Source organism: Corapipo altera, unplaced genomic scaffold (genome assembly GCF_003945725.1).
Source record: "Corapipo altera isolate COAL_440 unplaced genomic scaffold, ASM394572v1 68, whole genome shotgun sequence".
NCBI classification, from domain to species: Eukaryota; Metazoa; Chordata; class Aves; order Passeriformes; family Pipridae; genus Corapipo; species Corapipo altera.
Genome location: NW_020884919.1, coordinates 211,041 through 236,470, shown reverse-complemented (window position 1 = coordinate 236,470; position 25,430 = coordinate 211,041). Strand labels below are relative to the sequence as shown.

General features: G+C 43.9%; 1 protein-coding gene across 7 annotated transcripts in view; it reads left to right on the top strand.

Annotated features, from left to right (window-relative positions):
- Window positions 1-24,364: 24,364 nt before the first annotated feature.
- The window catches only part of PKP4 (plakophilin 4), a 57,026-nt gene continuing 55,960 nt past the window's right edge, over window positions 24,365-25,430 (top strand). For all 7 annotated transcript variants that reach the window (XM_027656217.1, XM_027656220.1, XM_027656223.1 and 4 more), the window contains exon 1: window positions 24,365-24,498. In XM_027656217.1, coding sequence (XP_027512018.1) covers window positions 24,370-24,498 — 129 coding nt within the window. In that variant the 5' untranslated portion in view covers window positions 24,365-24,369. The remainder of the gene's footprint in view (window positions 24,499-25,430) is intronic.

Here is a 25,430-nt window from a genome sequence, read left to right as displayed (position 1 = left end):
ATTAAGGTAGAACAGCTGATGGGCCTTTTCCAGCAAAAACTATGTCTTTTTCCCTTTCATCTCGTTAGATGTTAAGGATAAATAGCAGTACTAATAATAGAAGTTCTGCTATAAAACGCAGTTGGAGCAAGTCTAGTGAAAGAGTAGTCTTCTATAAGAGGGGAGAATTTGTTCTAGTTTTTCTTAAAATTTCAATAAGATAACACCTTTTGGAGTTTGCTTTTTTAACAGTAATGCAGGATCCCTTTACAATGAACGTGATTTCAGTCACACAATGAAAACATGGGAAGTGATAGGATATGTTACTTTGTTTTATAGCAGCTTTGTGTAGTAGCAAAACAGGATCTATAATGCATTTTGGTGTATTCTTTATATTGAGTGATGGTATGTGCTACGTACAAATAATAGTAATCTCAATTAGTAGTGTATGTCTGGTGCTTGGTGTAGAAATCTTCATGTACTGTGAGAGAAGCCTCTGTGGAGAAACACTCTGCATATTAACCAAACAGGAAACATAAATAAAAACTTCATGTACTTCTGCTTCACTTTATGTAGGTTATTTAAATACATTAAGTACAGATGAAAAGCAATTCTGAAAGATGGGACTCCATGAGTAATGTTTTAATTTTGTTGTGGGGTATTTTTTCTTTCTTAGTTGTGATGCTGAAAATTAGCAGGTCCTGCAACATTGGGTTATTTGTCTGGTGCAGGAAAGCAGTGACTGGCTCAGGGAGCTCAGTGAGCTTAATGAAATTGTAGTGAGTGTAATCAAGAGTAGTTGGCTTTAGTACCAGGATGCACTTATTGTAATATTTTACAGAAAAGACCCCTGAAGAGCAAGCAGAGCTCGTGATCCTTGTCTGGAAAAGCGTACCCATGAGTCTGTTGTCAGCCACAATCTGTATTGCTCTCAGTTACTTCCCTGTCATTTGCAGTGGGATCAGGGGGTCTGGGTTCCAGGGATTGCTCTGGAGGAGTAGCTGTGCTCCTCTCCAGCTGTTGCCAGGGTGGTTGGGCAGAGCAGTGCCCAGGAACAGGGGGCTTTTCTGAACGGGCTGCAAGGCTCTGTTCTACTGCCATGGCCTGGGAGCCCAGGGCTGCAGGAGTTGGGGGAGAGGCTGCCCACCTTCAGAATGGTGACCTGGTGTGCCAGGAGTGGGTGGGACACAACCGGAAACAGCTGCTGCAGGAAGAACGTGTTTCACCATCTCGTACAAGTGCGTGGGCATCTCCCGAGGAACCCGTGCTGGTGCAGGTCAGAATTCCAGAATTTCAGCAGCTTTGGTTCGGTCTGGGGGGTTTTCCTCTAGTGAAAGTAAGACAGCAAATCTTTATGAATATGGCATGTACTGTCACTCTAAAAGTAAAGTGGTTCAAACTTCAGTAATTAAGTAGGAAAAAGAAAAAGGCCTAGCAGAGCTTTATGTGCAAGTGACTGGAAAGCTGGATCTGAAACTGAGCTCTCGGGAATGACCTGTAGCTATCACTTGCTGCTGTTCCAGCCTTGACTGCAATGTGCTGTCATTGAGGCAGTTCCACTGCTAGTGAAGATGGAGAGCAAATATGTAACCAAAGCCTGTGGAAATGGCCCTTCCTGAGGAGCAGGATGAGCTGGCTCTGGCAGCAGCACTTGGAGTGGAGCTGGAGGGGCTGCCAGCACCAAGAGCTCTCTGGGCACGCTTGGGAGCTTTGCTGATTCTCAGCTGCTTTTCCTGAGGCCTGTGAGATGTCCTAGTTCATTGGATAACTTCTCATGTTCTTTTATCCAAACGGAATACTCATTTATTCTGCTCAGGGGAGGTTTGCAGAGGGAGGGGAAGACATGGATGCAGACAGCCAAAAACTGCCTCTGGTGACCTTGCCAAAGCTTTTGCTTGCTCGGAAGAAAATCACAGTGTCTTGTCAGTTAAATCTCTGCAGCTGACAGCAGCGTTCAGACCTTTGCTCCGCTCCCCCTCGCTGCTCCTTTACTCTGAGGCGGAGGAGAGAGACCTGGATTTCGGGAGGGAGGAAGGAAGGAAGGAAGGACTCCTTGGCTTTCACGGGAGATGAATGAGTTTGTTTTTTGGTGATGGAGTCCCCGACACTGTCATTAAAGGGGAAGGCTGGAGGAGAGAGGGCTGTGCGTGGTGTCTCAGGACGCGGTGGAGCCGGCGCGTGTCCCGGGGTCAGGGAGGTGACTCGGGCTCGGGCTTGTCCTCCTTGGGGCTGGGCTGTGAGTCAGCCCCGCTTCCTGGAGAGCGAGCGCTGTGTGCTGCGGGGGCAGCGCCGGGAACCAGCCCGGCCAGTTTGCTGCTGCCTTTCCTTCGGGAGGGGAGGGCAGAGCCTTCGGCTGGGGCCCGGCAGAATGGCTGTGGCTGTCTGCACCTTCCTAGTCCTCTGCATGGCATCCTGCTCTTGCAGGCAAACGGAGACAACTTTGGGAAGTTTGGGCACGGTATTTTTAAACGAGATGCCTTTTTTACAGAATTTTTTTTAAAGGGTATACTTTTATTTTTCATGTGTTTTTCTCCTGTTATTGTAATTTTAAGATATTGTGGTTACAAGAGAAAAAGAAATTGCCAAGAAATGTCTCGATGACCAACTCTTACAGATCTTCCTCCCCTTTTAAACTTTGCGTAGCATTTTAGAGTTCTTACCTAGCACTAGGAATTGAAGACAGGTCAAATTCCTGTTTAATGGCTTCTAAAAATCATTTTAAGTATGCCTTTGTTTTAGTAGAGGAAATGAAACTGGGAGTTGTTACTTTGTTTGAGAGCGATTGATCCATTATTCAAGAAATAATTAAAATTAAAGCCCCCTCATGTAGTGTTTTAACTGAAATGTGGTGTGTTTTTGTGAACCTTAAATCAATGTCATAGCTGATCTAATATTCTGATTGGTATTGTGATTAATTCATTACTAAAGAGGAGAAAGGAATCTATTGGAAACCCTTTGAAGGTGTACAAGCTGAAACTTGCTTTCTGCATCACAGCTCGGTGGGGGGATTTTTGATGTGTTTACTGTTTGTGCAGCCGTGGGCTGGTGGTTGTGGGCAGTGACTGAAATTCCCCCGTGGCTGTGGGATCCTTGGGATGTGCCCCTGTGCAGGCTGTGGGATGAGCTGGCCTTCAGGGTAACTGAGTTCGTGCGGAGCAGTTCAGGGCACCGGGTCCCCACACTCTGATGAGGGAGGTACATCTTGGAGCATGGGGTGGGGAAGCTCCAGTGGGATTCACTGGTCTGGGGGTCCCTGTGCTGGCTGGCAGCAGGGGTGGCACAGTGTCAGATTGGCCCAGGAAATGTCCTTAGACTGATTGGGGCCATCTCCAGAGGCAGCAGGAGCAAAAGGGAGAATGTCCTGGGAGGAGGTGGAGGGACTGAAGGTAGTGGCAGTTTTCCTAGTGCCAGGCAGGGCAAAGAGTAGCAGAGATCTGGGAGCAAGTGAGGAAAAGGAGGAGCAGGGATGTGGTGCCAGATGTTGCCTTTTCTCTCATGAGGTCTAGCTGTAAGGGAACAAGGAAGAAGCTTTAAAAAAATTATGTGGGTGCCGAAAACTTTCCCTGTCTTCACCTCCTCACAAAAACTGCTTGTGGTCCCTACGTGGTGTGATAAGCTGTAGGTTATCACCTGGGCTATGCTTTTAACAGGTTTTTGGAAATGTACTCAGAAGCATTTGCATTACACGTGTCCAAATAGAAAGCACCTAGTCTATCCTTTAATTTACTTTAAATAATCTTACTTAGGCCATCTCTGCTAGAAATCTGATGTGAACAGGAGAATTCCCAGTTTGTGATGGGTTCTTGTCCTCTTCCCCAGGAAGGCAGCAGCAGGCAATGCATCCTTAGTACTCTGAAAGGAACCTTTTCAGTTCCAAAACCATGCTCTTCACTGTCTTGCCTTGGCAGAATTTCCTGTTGTGTAACCTGGGAATGGAGCATTCGTGCCTTTGTGATCATGGAGGCAAATCCGAGTGGTAAAAACTAAAACCAAATAAATTCACTGATCCCTGAAACAATTTCAGACAAATGATCACTCTTTAAATTCCATGTTGCTGTGACGTGCTTAAAGCTGAAGTATTTAGTATCTTCCACCAAATAAAACCAAGACAGTGCATGTGATGTGATTGCAGGGGCTTCTGGACAAGCGAAGAGCTGGAGTGTTAACTGGAAACATTCCATGTACAGATGTGTTTGTGTGACCCTGTTCCTCGATTGTCTTGTACAGATTCAGGCTCAAGTTTTGCACGGTATCTAAAGATACATAGGGAGACAGATCTCAAAATGAGCTAATATTTTCCTCCTGTTCTTATTTAAAAATGAAGTTGCCAGATATTCTTATTGAGAAACAAGACAACAGTGTAGAAATGAGAGCATATAATGAAAGGAGATTTCATTTGTACCGTACCAGCACCTAAACTCCAAATTGATGTGCCCTTCTATGACATAGAGGGAGGTCCATGCTCTGTAGAGATTACAAAGAGAAAGGCAAAACTCAAACTGATGAAAGGATTGGAGAAGGTACCAAGAACATGACTCTTTGTAACACACACCTTATCAGGGTGCTCGTGATCCAGTCCTGCTGCTGGACTGTGTTGTTTGATTCAACCTTAATCAAAGATGTGCTGACAGAACTTGCCATCTGTTGCTGCTCCATATCCCTCATATCCAGCTTTGTCCTCCTAACTAATGTAATGAAAATGCCCAGTGCCATGTTTCAGCTGAAACAGAAAACACTGGCAGTGAGGTCACTGGTACATCACTTGTTCCTGGCAGTGCTGGGATTTCGGACAAGAGATGGAAAAACATTGAACCCAGAAGGCCCAGCCTGGCCCACAGACCCGTGAGATGTGCCCGTTTGCTCTGTGTTGTTTAGACTATCACATAAAGAAAGAAAATCCCCGAGTTTTCTTAGTTTTGCTGTTGTTTCTTTGTGTGAATCACAGCAACAGGATACACTGAGATTTGGGAGATTTCACTGTTATTAAACATGTTCTTTTCCAGAAGATAATTTTTAAAAAATCCTTGTTTAGAGTTCTTTACGGAATAGGCAGGCTGATAGAAAAACTTCCTGTGGTTCAAGGACTTGACATTTCTTAAGGAAGTTCTGAAGTTCTGGTAGAGAGCACTGCCTGTTGCGGGATGCTTTTTGTTCAGGCCGATGTAGTCAGTCTTTCACCACTGAGAGAGTTTTTTAGTTTTGTTGTGGAACACAGAGGTTATTTTTGAGCAGCACAAAAATATTCATCAGGTCCTGTACTGACACTGAAATAAAATCAAAAAACCCACAGCAACAAAACCCCCAAATCCAACAACAAAAAACCCACCCCGGAGATATGCAGCAACCTAAAAAGTGTTGAATTAGAGGCACACTGAATCCAGGAGTTGCATTTGTCTGATGAGTTTTATTTTGGCCAGCCTGAGTGCTCCAAAAGGCGTGGGAGGAACCACCCACCGTCCGTCTCCAGCCTGGAAACGTACTCACATGGGGGAGGAGGAGAAGAGCTTTTGTTAAACTTATTGCATTTATTGCTATTCATAAGAGTAGGTTTTAAATATCTTTTCACTGTAATAGATGCAAAAGAAGATAGCCTGAATCACAAATTCCCGCTTTTAGGAAGCGTGGAGTGCCTCAGGCTGGGGAAGCCTTGCCTTGTTAGAATTCTAGCAAATGCTGTTTTAGTGATGCAGTTCATTGTATGAGTTTATATTGTATTATTGAATTGTTTTGTATTAGTAGCATATTGATTTGATCTATAATATAAATATTAATATATTTCAGACTGAAATTTTAAATACTAAAAGAAGATACTTTTTTCAGATAGCTGAGATAATTCAAGTTCTTGCAATTTTTTCAAGAGTTTTCCTTTGTTTTCTCTGCATCTCAAGGCATCACAGGCATCACATTGCAACAGAACAAAAATATTTTGCTATGGCAATATTCCAGATATTTTTTATTTTTTGTAGAAAGTTGAAAAAATGCTTTATGTGTAGCAGTGCGGGATGTGGGATGGTATTTTCACATGGTCCAGTGTTCCCAGTTTCCATGGAGCACCTGAAGAAGTGTGTTTGTTGGTCAGCCCTGTGTGCAGCTGTGGGACGGGCCAGCTCGGGGCAGTGATTCCTGTGCAGGAGAGGTTCCAGTCAGACTGCACCACTCCAGAGAACACAAACCTGTCGCAGGACAGCCCCTCCTGCAGCAGCTGGGCCAGGCTGGTGTGCTGGGGCTGCTGGAGGAACACCTGGAGCCCTCAGCTCCCCAGGGGGGGTTGGTGCTGTTCTCCTGGAGTTCACGGAATCCTGTTTTCCTGAACTGATTGTTCTCCACCTTGGTGCTGTGATTGAAAACAAAGGATCCTGCTATGCAGACATTTTCTGTGTTTCGAAGCATAAACATGATCTTTTCCTCGTGAATGGAAGCTGATTGATTACACTTTAGATGAATGTCCCCATATGAGAAGCTCGGGCAGCCCCTCCTTCAGCTGTGCAGCACTCAGGAATGCCTCATCCCACAGGCCAGCAGCTGCTTTCTACTTGTGTGGAATGTTCTTCTTCCACAATGAAGAACTGCTACCTCTGAGCAGGTTACTTCAGTGGTTCACGATTCTCTTGGAGCTGGGAGCTGGTTCTTCCTTCCCCAGGTTCCCTGACACAAGCAGGCCTTTGGAAGAACTTGTTACTGTTGTGTGTGTGGCAAACAGCCACCTGCCTGCCAAGGCTCTTCTTTCAAATATCTGGTGTGTCTGTCTCGCTTCCAAGACTTTAGATGGGCAAACTTAGACATGTTGGAGGAAGGGGAGACAGGATTTGCTACTGCATGGGCTGCATTTGACTGTTTCCCTCCTTGCTCAGGACTTCATGGAGGCTGCCTGAACTTCAGTTTCTGGACTTAAAACAGAAATGGCTTGCATCTTGCACAGGATTATAGCCAGGGTAGAGATTTTTATCTTGGGAGCAAAAATGCCTTGTAAGTCTGGAAATTCAAGGATGGTGTGTCCTTTTCCCCCAGTACGAACATAAATACTACGTGTGAAAGCTCTGCAATGTCATGCTGCTAATGCTCAGGAACTAATTAACATCCAGCCACAGAACCTCTGGCAATTTATAACAGCCTCGGACAGAAGGAGAGCAGAGATGTACTTGTGATATCTAAACAGGCTTCTTAACTTCCTTAATTTTTACATTTATTTTATCAACCCTCCTATTGTACTGCTGTCTTTTGGATTTACAGTTATCAATGGATTCTATAATTTCTTACACTGAAGTATCAGGTGGAAACCATTATAGAAGAGAATAGTCTGCTGAAATTGAAAACTGTTAAGATTCCTTGACCTGTGTTTCAGAATCAAGATACCAGACAACAGACGAATAAGCACTGTGCTGCAGCATCCTTTTTTTCAAGAATCAGTAGTACTTTGAGTTTTAAAAGATTTCTTACAGAATATCAGGAAAAAAAAAACCAAAACAAGAAACAACTAATATTCTGTGTTCCTTCTTTACTTTACACAACTTTTTTAAAAGATGCTTTAAGTTGAGACATATCTGCTTTACAATTAAGTTCCCTTAATTCAGCAGAACGTAGTAATTCCAGACTGGAAGATGTTGTGATTGTGCAGCTGGCTGGTTTCCTGGTGGAGGCTGGGAGAGAGCCCCGGGGTACAGAAGCCCCCTTGCCGTGTCCCTGTCCCTAGCACTCGCTGCAGGCCCCATCCCTGGGGATTGCTGTGCCAGAGGGGTCCCTGCTCTGCTGCTCTGGAGCTGTTCCCAAGGCCCTGTGGGTACCTGGGTTTGCCACAGGCATGTGATACTTGGAGCTTTTCAGCCTCTGAAACGGGACAATCCAATCCGAGGGGAAGGCAATGCTTTTCACTGGGGATGTGCTGATTTGGAAATACAGTGCTTTCTTATTGCTAAGGCATTCACTGATCTCTCACGTGGTGCTGAGTGAGCACTGGCAGGGACTTGGTTTGCCTTCCAAAGGCCCCTGCTGATGGGCAGCTCTGTATGGTCCGAGGTTTGGACTTCTTGACAGTGTATTTTTCAATATGAATGTGAAGCAGTTTGTGTGATGTGTTAAATTTGTGAGATAACTTCATAGGTGTACGAACACAAATGTCAGCCCTTCAGTTTTAGGTGTGTATTAGCTTTTCACCCAGTTTTCCTGGGAAAAGCTGGTGTTTGATATGATTTATCTTGTCCCAGGATACTGACAGTGGGCCTGGTGACACTGACTGATGTGGTGCTAATCCCTGTTGCCTCTTTTGTCTCAAAGTGTGTTTTGGGGGATGCAGTGACTGTGCCTCTCCCCTGGCTCACATCAAGGTTGTTTCTTCATCTAGATGGGAGATGTGGCTGTCAAACTGCCCACGGTGTAGGATCTGTGTGGGTTTACATGGCAGCTTCAGGTGGAATGGAGACGTGTGTGTGCAGTGCCTTGGGCAGGGGACATTCAGCATCTCCCTGCAGTAAGTTATTGTTCATCAGGACACAACTACAGCAGAGCAGGTTTTCTCCTGTGCAACTCGTTTGTGTTGGTGAGAGCAGCTGTGGCCTTGACTCTACACTGGACAGACAGGATCAGATCCACATTTATCCCAGGTGAACTTAAACCAAGATGTGAAGTCTTGACACAGAACTAGAAGAGGGAGGCAAAATGGCTTGAACTAAATGTTTTCAGATGCTGACTTGTACCTTTAAATGAGGTGGAACATGAAAGTGTGATTCTGTGGGTGTCCAGATGTACCTGGTGTTGTTAGAGTGCTATGGGTGGATGCTAAATGCAGTAACAGCTTTGCTTATTAGTTAGTTGAGCAACTGTATGAAGATATTGGTGTTTATTTTGTCCAAGAGCCCTAGTGGAAATGGCCCTACCACAGAAGGGAAGCAAACAAATCACCTTGATTTGACCTTAACATTTTCCAGTCACGGAGATGCTAGCAGGATGTGAATCAAAACAGTACTGCCTGTAAACACATCCCAGAGGAGCTGGCTACTTGCTGCTAGTTTAACTCTGTGATTGAATGAATTTGGCTTCCCTTAAAGTAGATATGATTTTATTTGTATAAATAAGAAAAAAATAAATTGGGTATACCAGTATGATAGGAATCCACTCTAAGGATCCGAACAATGCAGTTACAGCAGTGGAGAAAATAACCGTAATTTATTCTCAAATGATACATTCACTATACTTTTTTTCACTTTTGAAGATGTTCATCACACTGGGAAATTTCCTAATTTTTAGGTGCAGCAATTAATTTCTTTATGGCCATTTAAGACCTCTTTGTTCTTCTCTCAAATGTTTCTTTGTCCTTATTTGTATCCCCAAGTATTCACAGAAAACAATATCTCCTCAGTTTCTGTTTTGTAAGGTTAGCAATGGTCAAAAGAGAAGGTTTGGTCCCTTTATCATCATGACAGCCCTTGAATTCAGGCAGACCAGCACAAGCAGCTCCAAATGTGAGAAACGAGGCTGGTACCGGGTGCAGGGTTAGCTTGCATTTCATTATAATGGGAGTAACACTTCCAATTTCTGCTGGAAGTGTATTTTTGATGTATTCTGCCATGGCACGTGCCATCTCACAGGAGCATCTGGGGAACCCATGTTCTTCTCACCAGTCACTTCTTGGTGATGACCTTGCTGTCTGTCACAGAAACTTTCTTTGGTCACTGTCCATGGCTTGGATAAAGAGCAGCACCAAGATATTCCTCAAGGCCTTCCATAATAATATGCCTGAGTAATGCCCCCAACCTTTTTTGCCTACCAAAGTCCCCACAAGTTTGGAAGATGTGAAGGCCAGTTGTTTTGCAATGTTAAACATGGTCAATCACAAGGGGCTTAATTCCTAGTGGAGAAGCTTTTCTCCAGGTGGAGTTTCGTGTTAATAATCCTCTTTTGTCCTCCTTCCTTTAACATGCCGGATACACAGCCACAGTCACCTGACAGCAGAGACCATGTGTATCTTATTCTGTCTGAGGTACCTGCTGAGGTGTTACCTGGCTGGGTTTTCTCTACAGACAAGTGTTTCTGTCACCCTTTGAGTTTCTGTGCTGCTCTAGCAAACCCTGTTTGGCTCAGTTATCTCCAGCTTTCTCATAACTCCCTATTATTTACTTGGAAAACAACAGTGGTCAGGTAGATTTCTCCTCTCCCCTTAGGCTACAAAGGGAGTAGTAACCTACTTTTGCATTTGTATCTCTTTTTAAAGTAGGTATGCTTCCCAGGTAAGGAGTTCTTTCTTGGCTTGGATGTACATTGTGCACTCGGTTCCTTTTGCTACATTGTTTGCTATTTCATAAGATTTGTTACAGGTCTGCCTACTTAAATTACCTTTCCATTTAAAATTTGAACCAGTCCCTAATAATGTGCTCCATGGTGATTTCAGCAACTGATTTATTTCTGTTCTGTCTTTTAGGCTCGAGTTTGTTGAGTAATCTTTTTTGTTTGTTTAGTTGTTTTTTTGTCCTGGGATCTATGAAATTAATGCCTGTGCCCCACCACTGTGATGATCATTCATGCCTCAATCCATGCCTAGAGAAGCTGGGTCTTACAGGACTGAGATTATATGGTACCTGTTTCTAGTAGAGCTTCCACCCCAAAGTGTGAGTGGCCAGTGGCTTTCTACTGCTGGAGATTCACTGAGCAGCAGTAATGGTTATGCTGGAAACTCTGTCCTTGGTCACATGAAGGAACTCCAGCTACAAAACTGAACAGTCTCCAGAGAGATGACTTTCCTCTCAGTAACATGACTATTCCTATCCTTTGAATTTTGGTTTGATCAAAAGGTCTCATAATTCACCAATGGATTAAGATTATAACTAATAAATTACAAATATTGCAGAAGTCTGTAGTGAAGACACTGAATCAATAGTTTATTAAGGAAGGCTTTTTTCTGTTGAAAGTTTGTAGCTTTGAGCATGCTGTACTTGGCACGGGCACAAGTTTTTCCATCTTTTGCCAAGAGGTTGTCAGTGAGGTTGGATCATCAGTTCTTTGGTATTCAGTGTGAAACCTGCAGTTCATATTGCCATTCCAGTAAATAGTTTCACTTTCATGAAGACTTAATTTGGGTAATGGGGTCTAAAGACTCATCCCACCCCCGCATGGTGTTTGTTGGTGACAAGTACAGAACAGCTTTGTGCCAGAGCTTTGTTCTGTGCCCGCTCTACCACCTTTCCCTTTCTTTGAATATTTTAATTTCTCATTCCTGTTGAGGGCAAGGGGTAGTGGTGGTGGTTATCTTGGTTTTGAAAGACTTTCCAGCTGGCTTCTCCAAGATGAGGGCTGGCTCCCTGGCACTGCTCCTGGCCTTGGAGACAGGCCCGACCCCTGCAGCACAGGGATGGTGCCACGGTCCTCCTGCCATCCCTGGTGCTGGGTGTGTGGGCAGGACACTCCTCCCAGCAGGAAGCCTGGGTTGTCCTGGCATTATCAGCCTGGGGTGGTTCTGCTCAGCCCCTGAGCTGTGTTGGGCTGTGGCTGCCCAGACTCAGTGAGCCCTGCTCGGGTCCCCGAGGGCCTGGGGACAGCAGCTCTCCAGGGCAGCGTGAGCTGGGAGGAAATACTGCCTTTTAAGGTGACCATAAATGACCAGTCAAGAGACTTCTGGCTTATTCCTGGGCATATCCTTTCTGTGGCTCAACAAGAGGATGTTGACAGGCAGCTACAGCACTGGTATTAAAAACATAAAAATGGGACAAGGTAGTGCATGTGTGTGTGCTGTGCTGTAAGTGTGCTGCAGTCTGCATTAATAGCCTCACTGAGGGCTGCTTTTAAAACATATGAAAAAAGATTTTGTCAGTGTTCATCCGAAGGTGTGTTGAGAGTTATTTGGAGTTAACTGGCAGCATTACTGTAGAGAAACAAGTTACAAACTGTATTTGCCATTGAGTTTTTATTGTGCTTTTGTTTGACAAAAGAAGTGGGGTGTTACACACTTCCCTTAACGAGGTACGTGTAAGGTAGATTTTCGAGCCTACTTTTGCCCCTCCTTGCTGGGCATGTTCACATTTGCTCTGGCATTTGCAGCTTTACCTGTCGGGTCCTATGAGAACTGAAGTAATAGAGAATGTACTAGGTGAGCTTTGAAAGTTAAAAAGAGGTTGAACACTCTGTAGAACTCCTGAGCCTTTGCTGAAAAACTCCATTTTAAATGGTTTGGATTTGAAGTGGTCTCTCACAAATAGGCAAAAAATGCAACTGGGTGAATAGACATCCTCTTCCTATCTGTAATTTGTCCTGCTGTCTGTGATGTTGAGAAGATAAGTAGCAGCTGCCTTGGAGCACCTTGCTGAAATGGTTCGTTTTCAGGTAGCATAAATGGTATGTGTGCCAAGTTTTTCAGTTCCTGTGATAGAGTAATTGGGGTGTTTGTGGATTCCTCCCTTTCCACAGGCCAGTTCAGAGCTTTGTCCTGCCCAAGGGCGCTCGGGCGTTGCTTGGCTCTGCCGTCCCTGCAGTGCTCTGCTGCTTCCTCTGCTGTGCTTTACAGCACTCACAAAGTTCAGTTCAATAGCAGCTATCTGAAATTGTATATATTTTTATGGAGCTTAAGTAAGACATTCTAAAAATGGAAAGATATGCCTCTAACTACAATTACTCGGTGAGCCTTACATGAAAGAGCGATCACAAGTGGTGGAAGTGCATTCTTTTCTGCTGGTGTCATCCAGGAGTGTATTTCCTGAGTTGGTGTATTGATGCTCTCCTGGGCTTGCAGACAGCAAGCAAGAGCAGGCTTTCTGGGTTTGAAAGTGGAAATCCCCTGAAACAGTAATTAATTGTTGTATTTTTTTATGACCTAAAAAATTGTGTAATATTCCAACTCCCTCCTATTACTGCAAGGCTCTGTTTTTTAACTCTTGTTCTGAGCTTTGTGTTACAGCACAGTGGAAATAACTGGTTAAGTTCATAACTTTACTGGTGGTACAGTTGTTTATTTGCATATATCAATATTAATTGTTATGTATATCTAAATCTTAACTGTGAGCATGTGATTTTTTTCTATTATCTGTAGTTGTGAAATGATCTAAAGAATAAAGTTAGTTTGAATTTGGAAGGGGAGAAGAGCCATCCAGTATCCTCATTTAGAGGAGACAGCAACACTTAAATAATTAATGTGATTGATATTGTCTGATACTGGCAAGAAGACAGCAGTAGCTCTTAAATGTTATCCTTGATTATTATTTTGTCTTTTCCTGTAGTGACTTCAATATTTCAGCTGTTAGCATTTTTCCCCATAGTCTCTGCTTTATATCCAAACACAGGCAACTTCTGCATAAAATTTGCATTGTTTTGGTCGCTTTCTTCTGACTTTTCAATTGATTCAACTTGAAATTGGTTGCATAAAACTTCAGTGAAACAGACTGGGAAGACTGTGCATTTTCAGTGCAGTGGCAAATGGAAAATAAGCAAGAGGGATAAATGAGGTATCCTTTTTTATTTTTCCTCTCTTCCCTTTTCCCCAGGAAAGCACTTTGATTACAGGCATCCCAGCACTGTATTTTCCTCAGGGCTGTTGTTTTGCTGGTTTTCTTCTGAACTGGGTTTATACCTGATTTGGTGAAGGACTTGGTCCATGTGTCTCACAAGCCCACATGGTGTGGGCAAGGCTTCACATTCAAGATGTGTTTCTCTAGTGCTCTTGTCATAGAACAAAATTAAGTAGGATTGATACAGTCTACTCTTGCCAAACCCACACTCTCTCCTAATACTCGAAGTTCTGGTGCCTGTTATTGGTTTTGGTGTGCTTAATTTCCCTGCTCAGGAATTGGCATGTCACTAGAATATGGGGCAGGGAATGAAAAGGTAGAAATAAGGATGATGTCGTTGTGACCAGTATTTGAGATTCCTTTGATTTGAACTTTTAAAATACATTTGAGTCATATTTTCAGTCTTTCAGGAACCAAGGCAGCAAAGCTATCTGAATTGCATTTTGAAGTGGTGAACTTTGATACAAAATGTTGCCACCTCATGACAAAACTGCGTGGCCGTAGCAGATTTTACAGGAAGAGATATTTTCCACTGCAAGAAGAAAATCCCATCTTAGCACCTCGTAGTGCTGCATAAAGATGCAGTTCTGCTGCATGGCAGGAAGCCTGGAATGGTGCTCTGAGGTTTCTCCTTGTTTTAACTGGGCACCAGTGAACAACCTGAACTGTTTGCCTTCATTCAGTATTTGTTTTGCTTCTTGACCATTTCCACGCTTAATCTTCATTCCTTCAATATGGTCTTCTATCCCTCTGAATTTTTTTTGTTGCTGTATGCTGGATTGGATACATTTTGCACTGTGGGCATCTATTTTGGAGTGTGGTTACAATTATTGACATTATTTAATGTACCATTGACCTGAGTTTTTTCCCCTCTGGCACTTCTGCAAAAAGTCTCCCTGCCTAGCCAAACACTTTAACCTGAGTCTGCCTAACCTTATAGCTGTGTCTGTCACCCACCCTGCTATGGGGAGGCACATGGGCCACTTGGAGGGGAACAGTTTGTGTGATTTTGTGTCTATCAACATTGGCTCATTCACCTGCTTTGTGGTTTTCCTCAAGTTACTCAGTTTTCTTTGATCTCCTCTAATCATCTTGTCACTTGTAAATTTTGGTGCTTCACAGCTCTTCACCTCTTTGTAAAGTATTTGTAGAAATACTGAATTCTCTATAGAGTAATGTGTAATCCTATACTAGTACATTAAGTTTTTAAGGGTGAACAAAGTCAAATATACCTCAGAAAAATAATACCAATCATACCTCTTCTTTGGGAGATGGGAGAACTGATGGAAGTATTGGTAAATTTTGTCTTAAAAGCTAGATGCTTGTTGTCTAATTCATATAGTCTGTTCCTTCATGCAAGTTTTTTAGTGCCTAGGTTGGAGAACAGAAGAGGAGAGAGCTCCATTTGCTTAAATTTAGAAGTTTGCAGGTAGAGTGTTATTGGCAGCAAACAGAGTTTTGCTGTGCAGTTCTGTTTCAGAGCAAAAGGAAGAATAAACTACAGTTTAGTGATTGATAAAACTTCATTTTAGTAAAACCTTTTGCCAGCACATAGCCATGCTTATTGGAGAATAGTGGTATTCCTCAATCTATGGAAATCAAATAATCATTTCAGTAGGAACATCCATAGGCAGCAGTGAAGAACTTGTAAATGTATCCTGAACAAAGGCAGGTGTTTCAGCATCATTGGTTTCTAAATTTTGCAGGGACATAGTGGGGTTCTTGTCCCTGCCAGTCCCAGGTAAGCTGCTCCTGGTTGCTGGCTCACTCCTGATCCAGCTCTGCCTGCAGAGATGCAGCCTGTGCTGTCAGTTCATGGCTGTCCTGAGGGAAACCACTGCTTGGGGCTGGGTGCTTTCTGAAGGCAGGATGCTCCAGACCACCTCAGTGATACCCCTCACACCACATCCCTCAGACACTGGCATTGGCCAAACAGGGACCTGTGGAAATCTGTAACTCTCCAGATGTCTTTTAAAGTTGGGGTTGTAGCTGATAATTTTTATCATTGAGAAAATGGTTTGGGTTTTTTTTTCAAATGTACTACATGACAAAATTGAGAAGCATGCTTTTATAAATGTATATAGAATAGATTGGGGTTGATAATGCTTCCCGTTGAGGCATGTCTGCCTGCAGTTGGTGTGCATTATCTCTAGCAATAACATACAGAGTCGCACTTCAGCAATAATTTTGCAGGGCTAGGAGAAAATACAAGTGGAAATTGAATAGCAGGTGCAGCCATTGCTGTGCTTGGTAGTGGTTATATCTGCACTTCCAGCTCCTCTCCTCTGAGCTCCCATTTGCCCATTCTGGGAGTTCTGAGCTGTGAGGCTGAGCAGGTCCTGGTTTGGGCTGGGTGCAGGGCAGCAGTGCTGTCAGCACACCTGTGCTGCAGGTACTGACTGGCACAGTGTGCCAGTTACTGTGACATTCATTCTGAGTGACTTCATACCCTAAATTAATTGAGTCTGTTCCAGCACCAAACTGACAACTTATCCTTCTGTGTGTGGTTGAATGAATAATCGATGAATGTCCTTGTCACCTGACAGTCTGTTTGGAAAACCTGAAATCCTTCTGTGATGCTGCATGTCCCTCCTCCCCCTCATTCTGCAGTAGGATGAGACTGAACTTTATCCCTTGAGATCAATCTGCTGTCTTTGCTAGTCTGCAGAGCTGGCTGTGAGCACTGTGCTCTGATGAGGCTGTCCTAGATGGCAGTGGATCCGGATACCTCGACACAACAGAGCAACGTGGGCATGGGATGGCCCAGAGGAAAGGTTCAGATTTGAGGTCTCTTGTTTCTTTTAAGTCATGGAGCCTTGTTGACTGAAACAACTGCAAACTGTATTTATTGCCATGTAGCTGCTGGTACTGCATCCCTTGGGGAAGCGTGAATGTGCTCCAGACATCCATCAGATGACAAAGAGGCTTCTTTTCAGGTGAGCTACAGACAGTGCCTTGGGCCTTGAAGGACCTGCCTGTAAATATGCCTTTATTCAAAATGGTTGTCTTGCTATACCTGCCTGATACCTTCTGGTGAATGGTTGGTTCAAAAGCTATAAAAAATATTAGTCTCATGAGCATGTTACAACTGGATATTTGTGGATTAGAATCTTGCCTGCTCACTGGAGTGAAGTTAAAGTATGTAACCATCAGCCAAAAAAACCCCAAAAAACAACAAAACAAAACAACAGAACTATCTTTTCCTAGGAGCTGTAGCAAAAATACCTTTATCCAAAAGCCAGGCTAATAACTCTAATAACTTTTAGCATTTTTAAAAGAACATAGCACCAAATACCTTTTGAACCTGCATGTATTTAAATTTTAAAAAAAAAAGTGGAAAAAAATACATCCTGTAAAGAAAAAGCAATGAGGAAGAGGCTAAATTTAGCAGTAAGTCAGTTAAACACATCTCCCATGCTTTTCAGGTGGCAGATCAGGCAGGTATAGGTTTCCTTTTTCACAGTGGGACTTGGTCTGCACAATTGTGCAGGTGGATTTTATCCTGTCATTACAGAAGGCAGTTTCTTCCATGTTTTCATCAGATAATATATTTACTTCCCTGGTTTCATCCTTCAGTCCTCATGCACAAAACTTGTGCACTACTAATGCCCGTGAAGAAAAGGAATCTCTGAATACAATGTTTAGCCTGTAGTGTGATGTTTGGAGTATCTTCACTTAACGCATCTGGAAATGTCAAACACCGTTTTTCACGTAAACCTTGGAACCATCTTTCACAGAACCCATTTTTAGTTCCTTGCATCATCTTAGCAAGTGGGTAAGTTGTGATCTGCTGCCTCTCCATCCAAACACTGTGCAGGCTGGCAGACAGAGTGCAGAGCGTGTCTCTGTGCAGTCCCTTGGTTACAGGGAGCTTGAGAACCCCTGCCTGGTTCGTGGGGGAGCAGCACTCCAACCCTGCAGTGGGATGGAGCCAGTGGGAACTGCTCCTGCCTGCACTGACAGCTCTGGGAGGGAACTGGAAAAATCAGATAAATTTTAATTGTGTCTTCATGTAAAAACTGTAGAGATGTTGTATGTCTTGTTTTGGTTTTGACTTTCACGTACCCTGTAAAGGATGAGAAGAGCAGAGTCTTTGACCAAGAGCTGAGATGTGCCTTGTTGCTCTCAGTGTAGCTATACAAGAATAACTTGGCTGTGTGGTAAATACCATGTCAGTGTCCCAGCAAGATGATTAAAGCTCACTGGAGCTGTTTCCTTCTGTACTAATGAGTATTGCTCTGATGTCCTTGGTGATTTACTCTTGTTGCTTGAGTTAACGTTGTAGCTAGATGAGTATGAGGATTTTCAGAGATGAGACATTGCCCATTGTTTTTTTCATGTTACCCATATGAAATAGATCCAGTCCATCCTATCCTAACTGGCAGAGCTGGTAAGAATTGTGTTACCTCTTCAGCATGAGTTGAGCTGGGGACTGTTCTTACCTGCTGCAGGTCAGCAGTGGGAGGCTCAGAAACAGGGAGCACAGGTAAGGAGAAAATTTGGGAGAATAACCAATGTAAGGAAGAGAGGAGGAATACAAAGGGCAGGGAGTAGGAAGTTGTGAAAAAGCACCATTTTTTCTCTCTGGCAGTGATCCTGGAAAGATCTGGCTTCTCTTTGGGCCTGCACGACAAGGAGAGGGATTACTTGGTACTGGCAAAGCTGTCTGGATATGTCTAAGAAAATAACAGGAGGAGCAGTGAAAGGTGGGAGTAGAGACTAACGAGAATGAAAACTGAAAGGATGGGTTACCACACTCAGTTTAGTGATTTCTCATATCTCTTCTCTCCTTCTCAGCTGTGTGTTCTTGTTCTTTCCTGCATTAGTGATCACATAGCTGCAAGGTCGGCTGGCTCAGGAAAGTCTGCCCCCACCTCGTCCCCAAAAGCACGGCTGTGTCAGATGAACTCACTGCTGCTGGCTTTGCAGCTGCTTGCCCAGTGGATCAGACACAAAAGAAGTGTTTCCCACTTTCTCTGCCCACGTGCTGGGAGCACCAGTGCGAAGGCTGGGACTGGAGCCAGGCGGTGGCTCTGCCCGTGGCAGTGCCGGGTGCCAGGGAGTCTGCGGGTGTGCCAGAGGAGAACAGCTGGGAGGCTTTAGGAGCCGGTGCTTGTGTGTGCTGGGTGTGGGCAGGGCAGGGACACTGTCACTGGAGGGGCAGCCCAGGGGCTGTTTAGGTGGGGTTTGCTCAAGCAAATCCCTCAGTTGCCCGAGGTGATGGTCCCGGCTGAACCCTTGCTGGATGGAAAGCTGAGTCTTTGTGGTGCTCTGGTTTGCACTGCTGTGATTTACTGCGTGGTTTCATGAAACCATTTGAGTGAGCCTCCATGGCAGAGAGGATGGAAAAGCCGCTCTTTCCAAAATTGGTTTAATGTTTTTCAGACTAGAGGCTTTAAATTAAACAGCTTTGTCTTCCTTGCACACCTGATGCGGGCAGCCCAGCTTGGAGCTAGGTGGTCGCTACTTTTGACCTTTACTTCTAAATAGAGAATTTATAAATTTAGAATAGATGTTAAAAATTTTCTGTGATGTATGCTACAAGATGAAGTATTTAACTATTTTTTCTGGAAAATAATTTAAATGATTGAAAGACATTTTTATCAGAGACTGAAATCCACAGAAAACAGTAACAAATTCTCACTGTCATCCTCGTCTGTTAACATCCCCCAAAAGTTTCCAAGGCTCTCACATTATACTCTTGAGCTACACTGTAGAACCATTTATACTATTCACAAGCTTGTAGTTCTGCAACATTCACCAAAAGATCATTCCAAAACATTTAAATCTTCCAGTTCTCATGTATTCTTTGCTATCAGAGAACCTAAACCTGTAAACTTCGATGTTTGGTAATATTAAGATGTAGTGAGGTGTGATGAAATGCATTGCACAGAGCAGTAAAATAAGTTTTCTGAATTTTCGTTGTGGCTACAGAGATCTTGCATCTTCAGTGTGTGGGAACAGTTTGTGAATTAAAGGAGCTGGAATATAGGGAAACTTTAGGGTGTGTTTCTGATGGTACCTGTGTGTATTGCCTGCTCCATCAGTGCCCAAGGTTAGCAGAGAGCAGCCTGGGGCAGGAGCTGGGATACTGCAGCAAAGGACTGTAGGGGATGAGGGTTTGGACAGACTGGGAACAATGTAGGAACAAAGTCTCCCCTTCTGGGTGACACTTGACTGCTTGGCTGTGACAGGAGAGGCAGGCAAAATAACTATGAACCTAATTTTTTGAGGGATGAAGTCTGGTTGCTTGTTTTCCAATAATGCATCAGTTATCCATACCCGAAGGAGGGAGTAGCATAAGTCCAGGGGGTATCTTCAATGGGTAAATCCCAGTCTTGTGTAAGGAAGAAAGAGGTTTTCTTATTGACTTCTCTCAGCTTCTTATTCATACCTGATTTTAAGGCTCATGAAACCTGTACTTGCTATTTCCTGTTCCCTTAAGGTGAGGAGGAGAACCTGACTTGACTTTGTGAGTAAGCAGTGCCTGGACAGAGGTGTGGTGGTGGGGACTGGGCCCTGAAGAGCATCTCCTCATTTCTGTCACCCGAGCTCAGGGCCTGACAGGAGGTCAGGGTGAATGAGCAGACTCATTTGTTAGCTCAAGTATGTGCCTAAGTGTTTGTAGGATCGGAGCCAACAGTTGTCTAATCTTGAAATCGAGATTACAAAATGAGTAACTTTGCCAAGAAATGTGTTAATTGAAGGAACAGCAGTTAAAACAAATGCCTGTGTGGAAGGGTGTAGCTCTCTAATTACATCTCTTAACACTGAGATAGATGCACATTTAACACTGACACCTTCACTAATAATTAATTTGATTGTGTTTTATCTGGGTGTTGTTATTAGATACTCAGTACTGGGTATATTTTCTGTTCAGATGAATTAGCACATCTAGCCACTTCAGATGGATGTGCTAATGGATGGACTAGTTTGTTACAGAAATTTCCTACAGGTAGGCTAAAAATTTATTCACAGTGTTGGGGAGAGAAGGAAGTGACAGAGAAAACCATGGAAAAGAAAAACTGAGATTGTCTCACTGCTGTGCTTATTATATAGTATTTTTGTAGCTTTTAATTGGTCTAGTTTTAAGCATTCATGTAGACAACATACTTTGGAAGTGATCACTTGTAAGGAAACAGCACTGCATTTTTGTAGTGTATGGTACATTTTTGGGTTTGTGGCACATCACAGAAGCTTGAAAAAGTTAAAGCTTTCTTTAAAGTAAGTAACAAAAAATGTGCTATGCTTTCCCTCATGTCTTAATGAAAATGAAGTCTCATTTTTGGTAAATACTGAACTGATTTCAGTGTTATAAGACATAACTTATCTTTTGTAAACTGTAGTTGGACCTTTGGAAAGAACTGGAAATACAGAAGTATGACCGTGCTGGCATGTTGTACTGGCTTTGGCTTGAGGAGTTTCCTTGCTTTGCTTTGCTTGTGCATGCAGCTTTTGCTTTCTCTGTTACACTGTCTTTATCTCAACTTTGGAGTTTTTGCACTTTTACTCTTTGATTCTCTCCCCATCCTGTGGGAATGGGGCAAGTGGGGGTGAGCTGCTCACCAGGTTAAACCACAACACTCCTAAGTAGTTTTTTAATTGATTTACAACTGCAAACATGCAAAACTCTACATAATTGAGAATTCTGTGCTGCTTTATTTATTTTTTAAAAACTTGGCTTTATTGTCCTGTATTTTGTATTTCTCACCTGGAAATCCCAAGCCAAGCAGGCACTCCCCTGTTATGTGCAAGTGAAGACATGTTGGAATGTATGGACCAGCAAGCAACCCTCTTCTGAGAGAAGCCCATGTGTAACTTGTGAGAGTTTTTGAGATTTGTCCTTTTGATTGCTTAGCAAATGTTTCTAAATGAAAGAAAAGCTTGACTGGGTAGTTTTATCACTTCATGATATGCTAGCAAATTTAACAGTTCATTTAGAAACCTGAAACACTGAGTTGTAGTAATAAAAGAACTGTGGAAAGTGATATAAAAGATCAGGTATGACACAGGGAATTGTGACATGTATTCTGTGCTTCTTTGGGTTTTTACTGCTTGATGAAAGAGTTGGTTTTTAGAAGTAAAACCTTAAAGGAATAATTTTCATTTTCTAAAACCGTGAAGTTGAGTCTTTGACTTTTCAAAATGCTATTATGCAGCTATTAGAGTTGGTTTTTTATTCCACTTACTTGATTGCTATTTAATGGGTTCTGTAGAAGCAAGGTCCTTGAAGCTTCAGGGGTGCACCCGCTTGACGGGCGGCATGTGACAGGCTCAGTGTGGCAGCCTTTGTATCTGCAAGCCTGAAACCAATAAAAATAGTGTTTCAAAATAGCCAGATATGTCTGGTTATTCATTTGTGGCACCTTGGGAGCCAAGTAATGTTTAATGTCGCTTTATTCTCAAGAGTGAGTTCTGTTCCAGTGGCAGGAGCTCACCACGGTCTCCCTCGGCTGCGCACACCCACGGGCACGTGGAGCTGGGGCTGAGGGCGGCTGCATCAGGAATTCCCTGTGGGAGTCTCCGCTCCCTCTGCGGCTGAGGCGGGAGGGCCTTGCTGGACCATGGGGTGCCCTGACTGTGCTGGGAGAGGAAGGAATGTGCACCCTGGGCTGCAGGGGGTGGACATGAGGAGGACAGTGTGTCTGGTCCTTACAGTGCCATGTCTGTGGGATGGTGAGGGGAGACCCATGTCTGTGGGAAGGTGAGGGGAGATCCATGTCTGTGAGAAGGTGAGGGGAGACCCGTGTGTGGGGGAAGGTGAGGTGAGGGGAGATCAGTGTCTGTGGGATGGTGAGGGGAGACCTGTGTGTGTGGGAAGGTGAGGGGAGACCCATGTGTGTGGGATGGTGAGGTGAGGGGAGATCCATGTGTGTGGGATGGTGAGGTGAGGGGAGATCCGTGTGTGTGGGATGGTGAGGGGAGATCCGTGTCTGTGGGAAGGTGAGGGGAGATCCATGTCTGTGGGAAGGTGAGGGGAGACCCGTGTGTGGGGGAAGGTGAGGAAAGGAGAGGGGAAGGAACTGCAGGGGCTCTTGGTGTGGCTGAACCAGTGTGCTCTGGTGTCCCTGTGCAGTCCTGACACCAGAAACCTGGCAGTGCCGCGTTTGTGCAGTTTCATTTTCCTTGTTCCAGAAGGTAATTGTGATAGCGATGTACAGTGAGAACAGGCTGTTCATACAGACTCATTTCAGGGTATGGGGCAGCCTCCCTGTGCTACACCTGCAAGGTGCTGAGGGGAGGAGAAGTCCTGCCCCAGAAGTGGCTGATCCTGAGTTGGGCTCCTGCTCTGGTGTGTTTGGGAAGCAGCTTTTCCTTCTCCTTTTGCCATGGCAGAAGCTGGTGGGTGACCAGGCTCCTGGACCACATATTGTCCCCATGACTGCTCCACTGCCTCTCATCACTCACATCACTTGAATTCCCCTGAAACTGTTTGAATCCCTCAGTGGCTGACGTGAAACTGCACATGAACCGTGTCACCAGCATTTTTAGCAGACAGGAACAGCGTGGTTAATAAAGACCCTGTGCTTGGAGAGGCTCATGGGCCTGAGCAGGAGCCATCCGTCTCACGGTGCACATGCCACTGTACAGGAAGCAAAATGAAAGTACTTGTCCTTACACCATCCCTCTTCAGTGTCTGCTCCTCCTGTGTGCCCGAGCCTGCCCGTGGCAGCACAGCACTCCTCTGACAACACTGTGCTTTGCCTGTGCAAGGGCAGAAACCTCCCAGTGGTCCTGTAGAGCGTTTCCAGAAGAGATCCCTCCAGGGTCAGCTCGAGTCCCCTTCCAACCCAGGGAGAAGGAGGCAGCCCTGCAGCAGAGGTGTGCGCTGATCCTGTGGGTTGCCCTCTCTCTTTATGGCAGTGTGTGCCCTGTGCTTATCCAGGTGGTCGTGGCTAACACAGCTCTGGGCTGAGGGCTCTCGTGGGTCCATCCTCAGCCTTGGAGCCCATTTGCAGCATAAGCATCTCCTAACTCTTTGTGTAAGGAAGGGAAGGGGGAAGAAACTTGTGTTCCTATTTGTCTGCTCTAGGAATATTGAATGAGTTTGTTCTGAAAATCTAAAATGAAATACGGACTACTGGTAACATTAGACCTTACAAGCTTTGTTTTCTGAAGGAAATTATAGCGTAGTATGTGTGCAGAAGCAACATGAATGCCATCTTTAATAGTTTAATGCTCTTTTCAAAGCATTAAACACATTTCATGAGTATTTCTGTAATATTAGTTAATAGTGACTTCGATAATTGAACAAATAAATTGTTTTTTCCCATGGACTGGAGTTTTTAGTGCACTGCCTCTGCAATAGTGCAGCTTGGGAGTCTTGGATGCTAATCCTGTCAGTCTTTTCCAGGCTATCCATAGCCCAGGGCAATTGCTTTAACTTTGCTATTTTAATTTCCTCTTTTGCAAAAAGAGCACTAGAAGCGTTATTTCCATTAAGTTTTTATTACCATAATTAGTCTCTTCCATGGTTTGCTCCTGACAGCAGAGCATTCTGCTGTTATGTGTCATTCTATGCTGAAAACTGCACGTGCTGAAATGGTACTGATCCTGGGCATTCTTAATGGTTAGCACTACTATTTTTCATGCATCTTGAATTTTGCATTTTTAGTAACCAGCACAAAGTAGTGTTTTTAAAAATAATCATTAAATGTCATGCTGCTTGCTTGCTTCTGCCCAACCCTTGTGTTCTGTGGGTGATTCTGGTCTCCATTTGTGAAGGTAAAGCACAGTCAAAGCAACATACGTTGATATTAGTAATCCAAAGTTCTCTGCTAATTTGGTTAAGTTTGAGAAGTTTTTAGAAAAAAGTATAAGATCGTTTATACTCCTGAAAACTTGAATTTTAAACGTCACTGGCTGAAAATGTAAACTATCTTAAAATCTTGTTATTGCAGGCAAAATGCCAGCCCCTGAGCAGAGCCCAATGGTGGAGGAGGGGCTGCCACAGACAGCGCAGGAGACATCCACGGGCCCGGGCATGGAACCAGAGGCTACTGCCACGACCATTTTAGCTTCTGTAAAGGAACAGGTATCTGCTTTGTTTGCAGCAATTCCTCAGTTCACTGTGTGTGTGGAGTTAACAGCTGTCCCTTATTGCATTGCTGGAAAAAACACCCCTGTTTTTTTTCTATAGCGTGTTGCCCAGCGTCACTGTGGTATATTTTGTGTATCAGAGCCTGAATATAAGGGGTTCAGTTACCTGCATTGAACAGAAGCATCATTCTGGTGTTCTGTATCCCTTGGAATGTCTGCATTGCGTTGTAAGTCAGACTGGAAATGCAGGTTTAGTGCTGAAAGAAGTAAGCTGGTGTCGAATGGATGGAACGTTGGAACCGGTCCTTGACCATCCTGCAAAGCTGTGTACAGTGCTGCAGAGACCTGCACATACAGACTGGGTATGATTAATTGCATTTTATTAGAGAATGGGACTTAAAAACTTTGAGTTTGGTTTCAGTTATCAATGCCAAGGTACTAAAGTATTTTAAATCTGCAACACATTTACGGGTGTGTATCTAAGGTGATAGTCTCTATAGGAAAATCAAATTGTGTTTGCAGTCAAGTTCAGTCTTAATTTGTAGAAGTTATTCAAGGGGGAAAAAATTGCAGTTTTACGAAGAAACATTCTGACCAAAGTCTTTGTTGGTGCTTTGGTTTTGGATTGGTCTTTTTTAAAGAACACAAAGAGAGAAGTAACAGCTTGGCTTTCATTGTATCAGAATGAGAAATAATGATGATCTTTCTTGGCTTAATATGGAATTTGTAACATCTGAATATAAGAAGAAATCCACTTTGCTGTCTCTGTTTCGCAACTTCCTTTGAGATGAACAGTGCTTGATTCAAGATGGTAACTCTGAATGCAAACACTTGATGTATTAGTTCTCATGTGGTCCCATAATAGTGTCCGAGCTGTGACTGCTGGGATCTCCAGGGATCTCAGTGCCCAGAGCAGTGTCAGTGCCA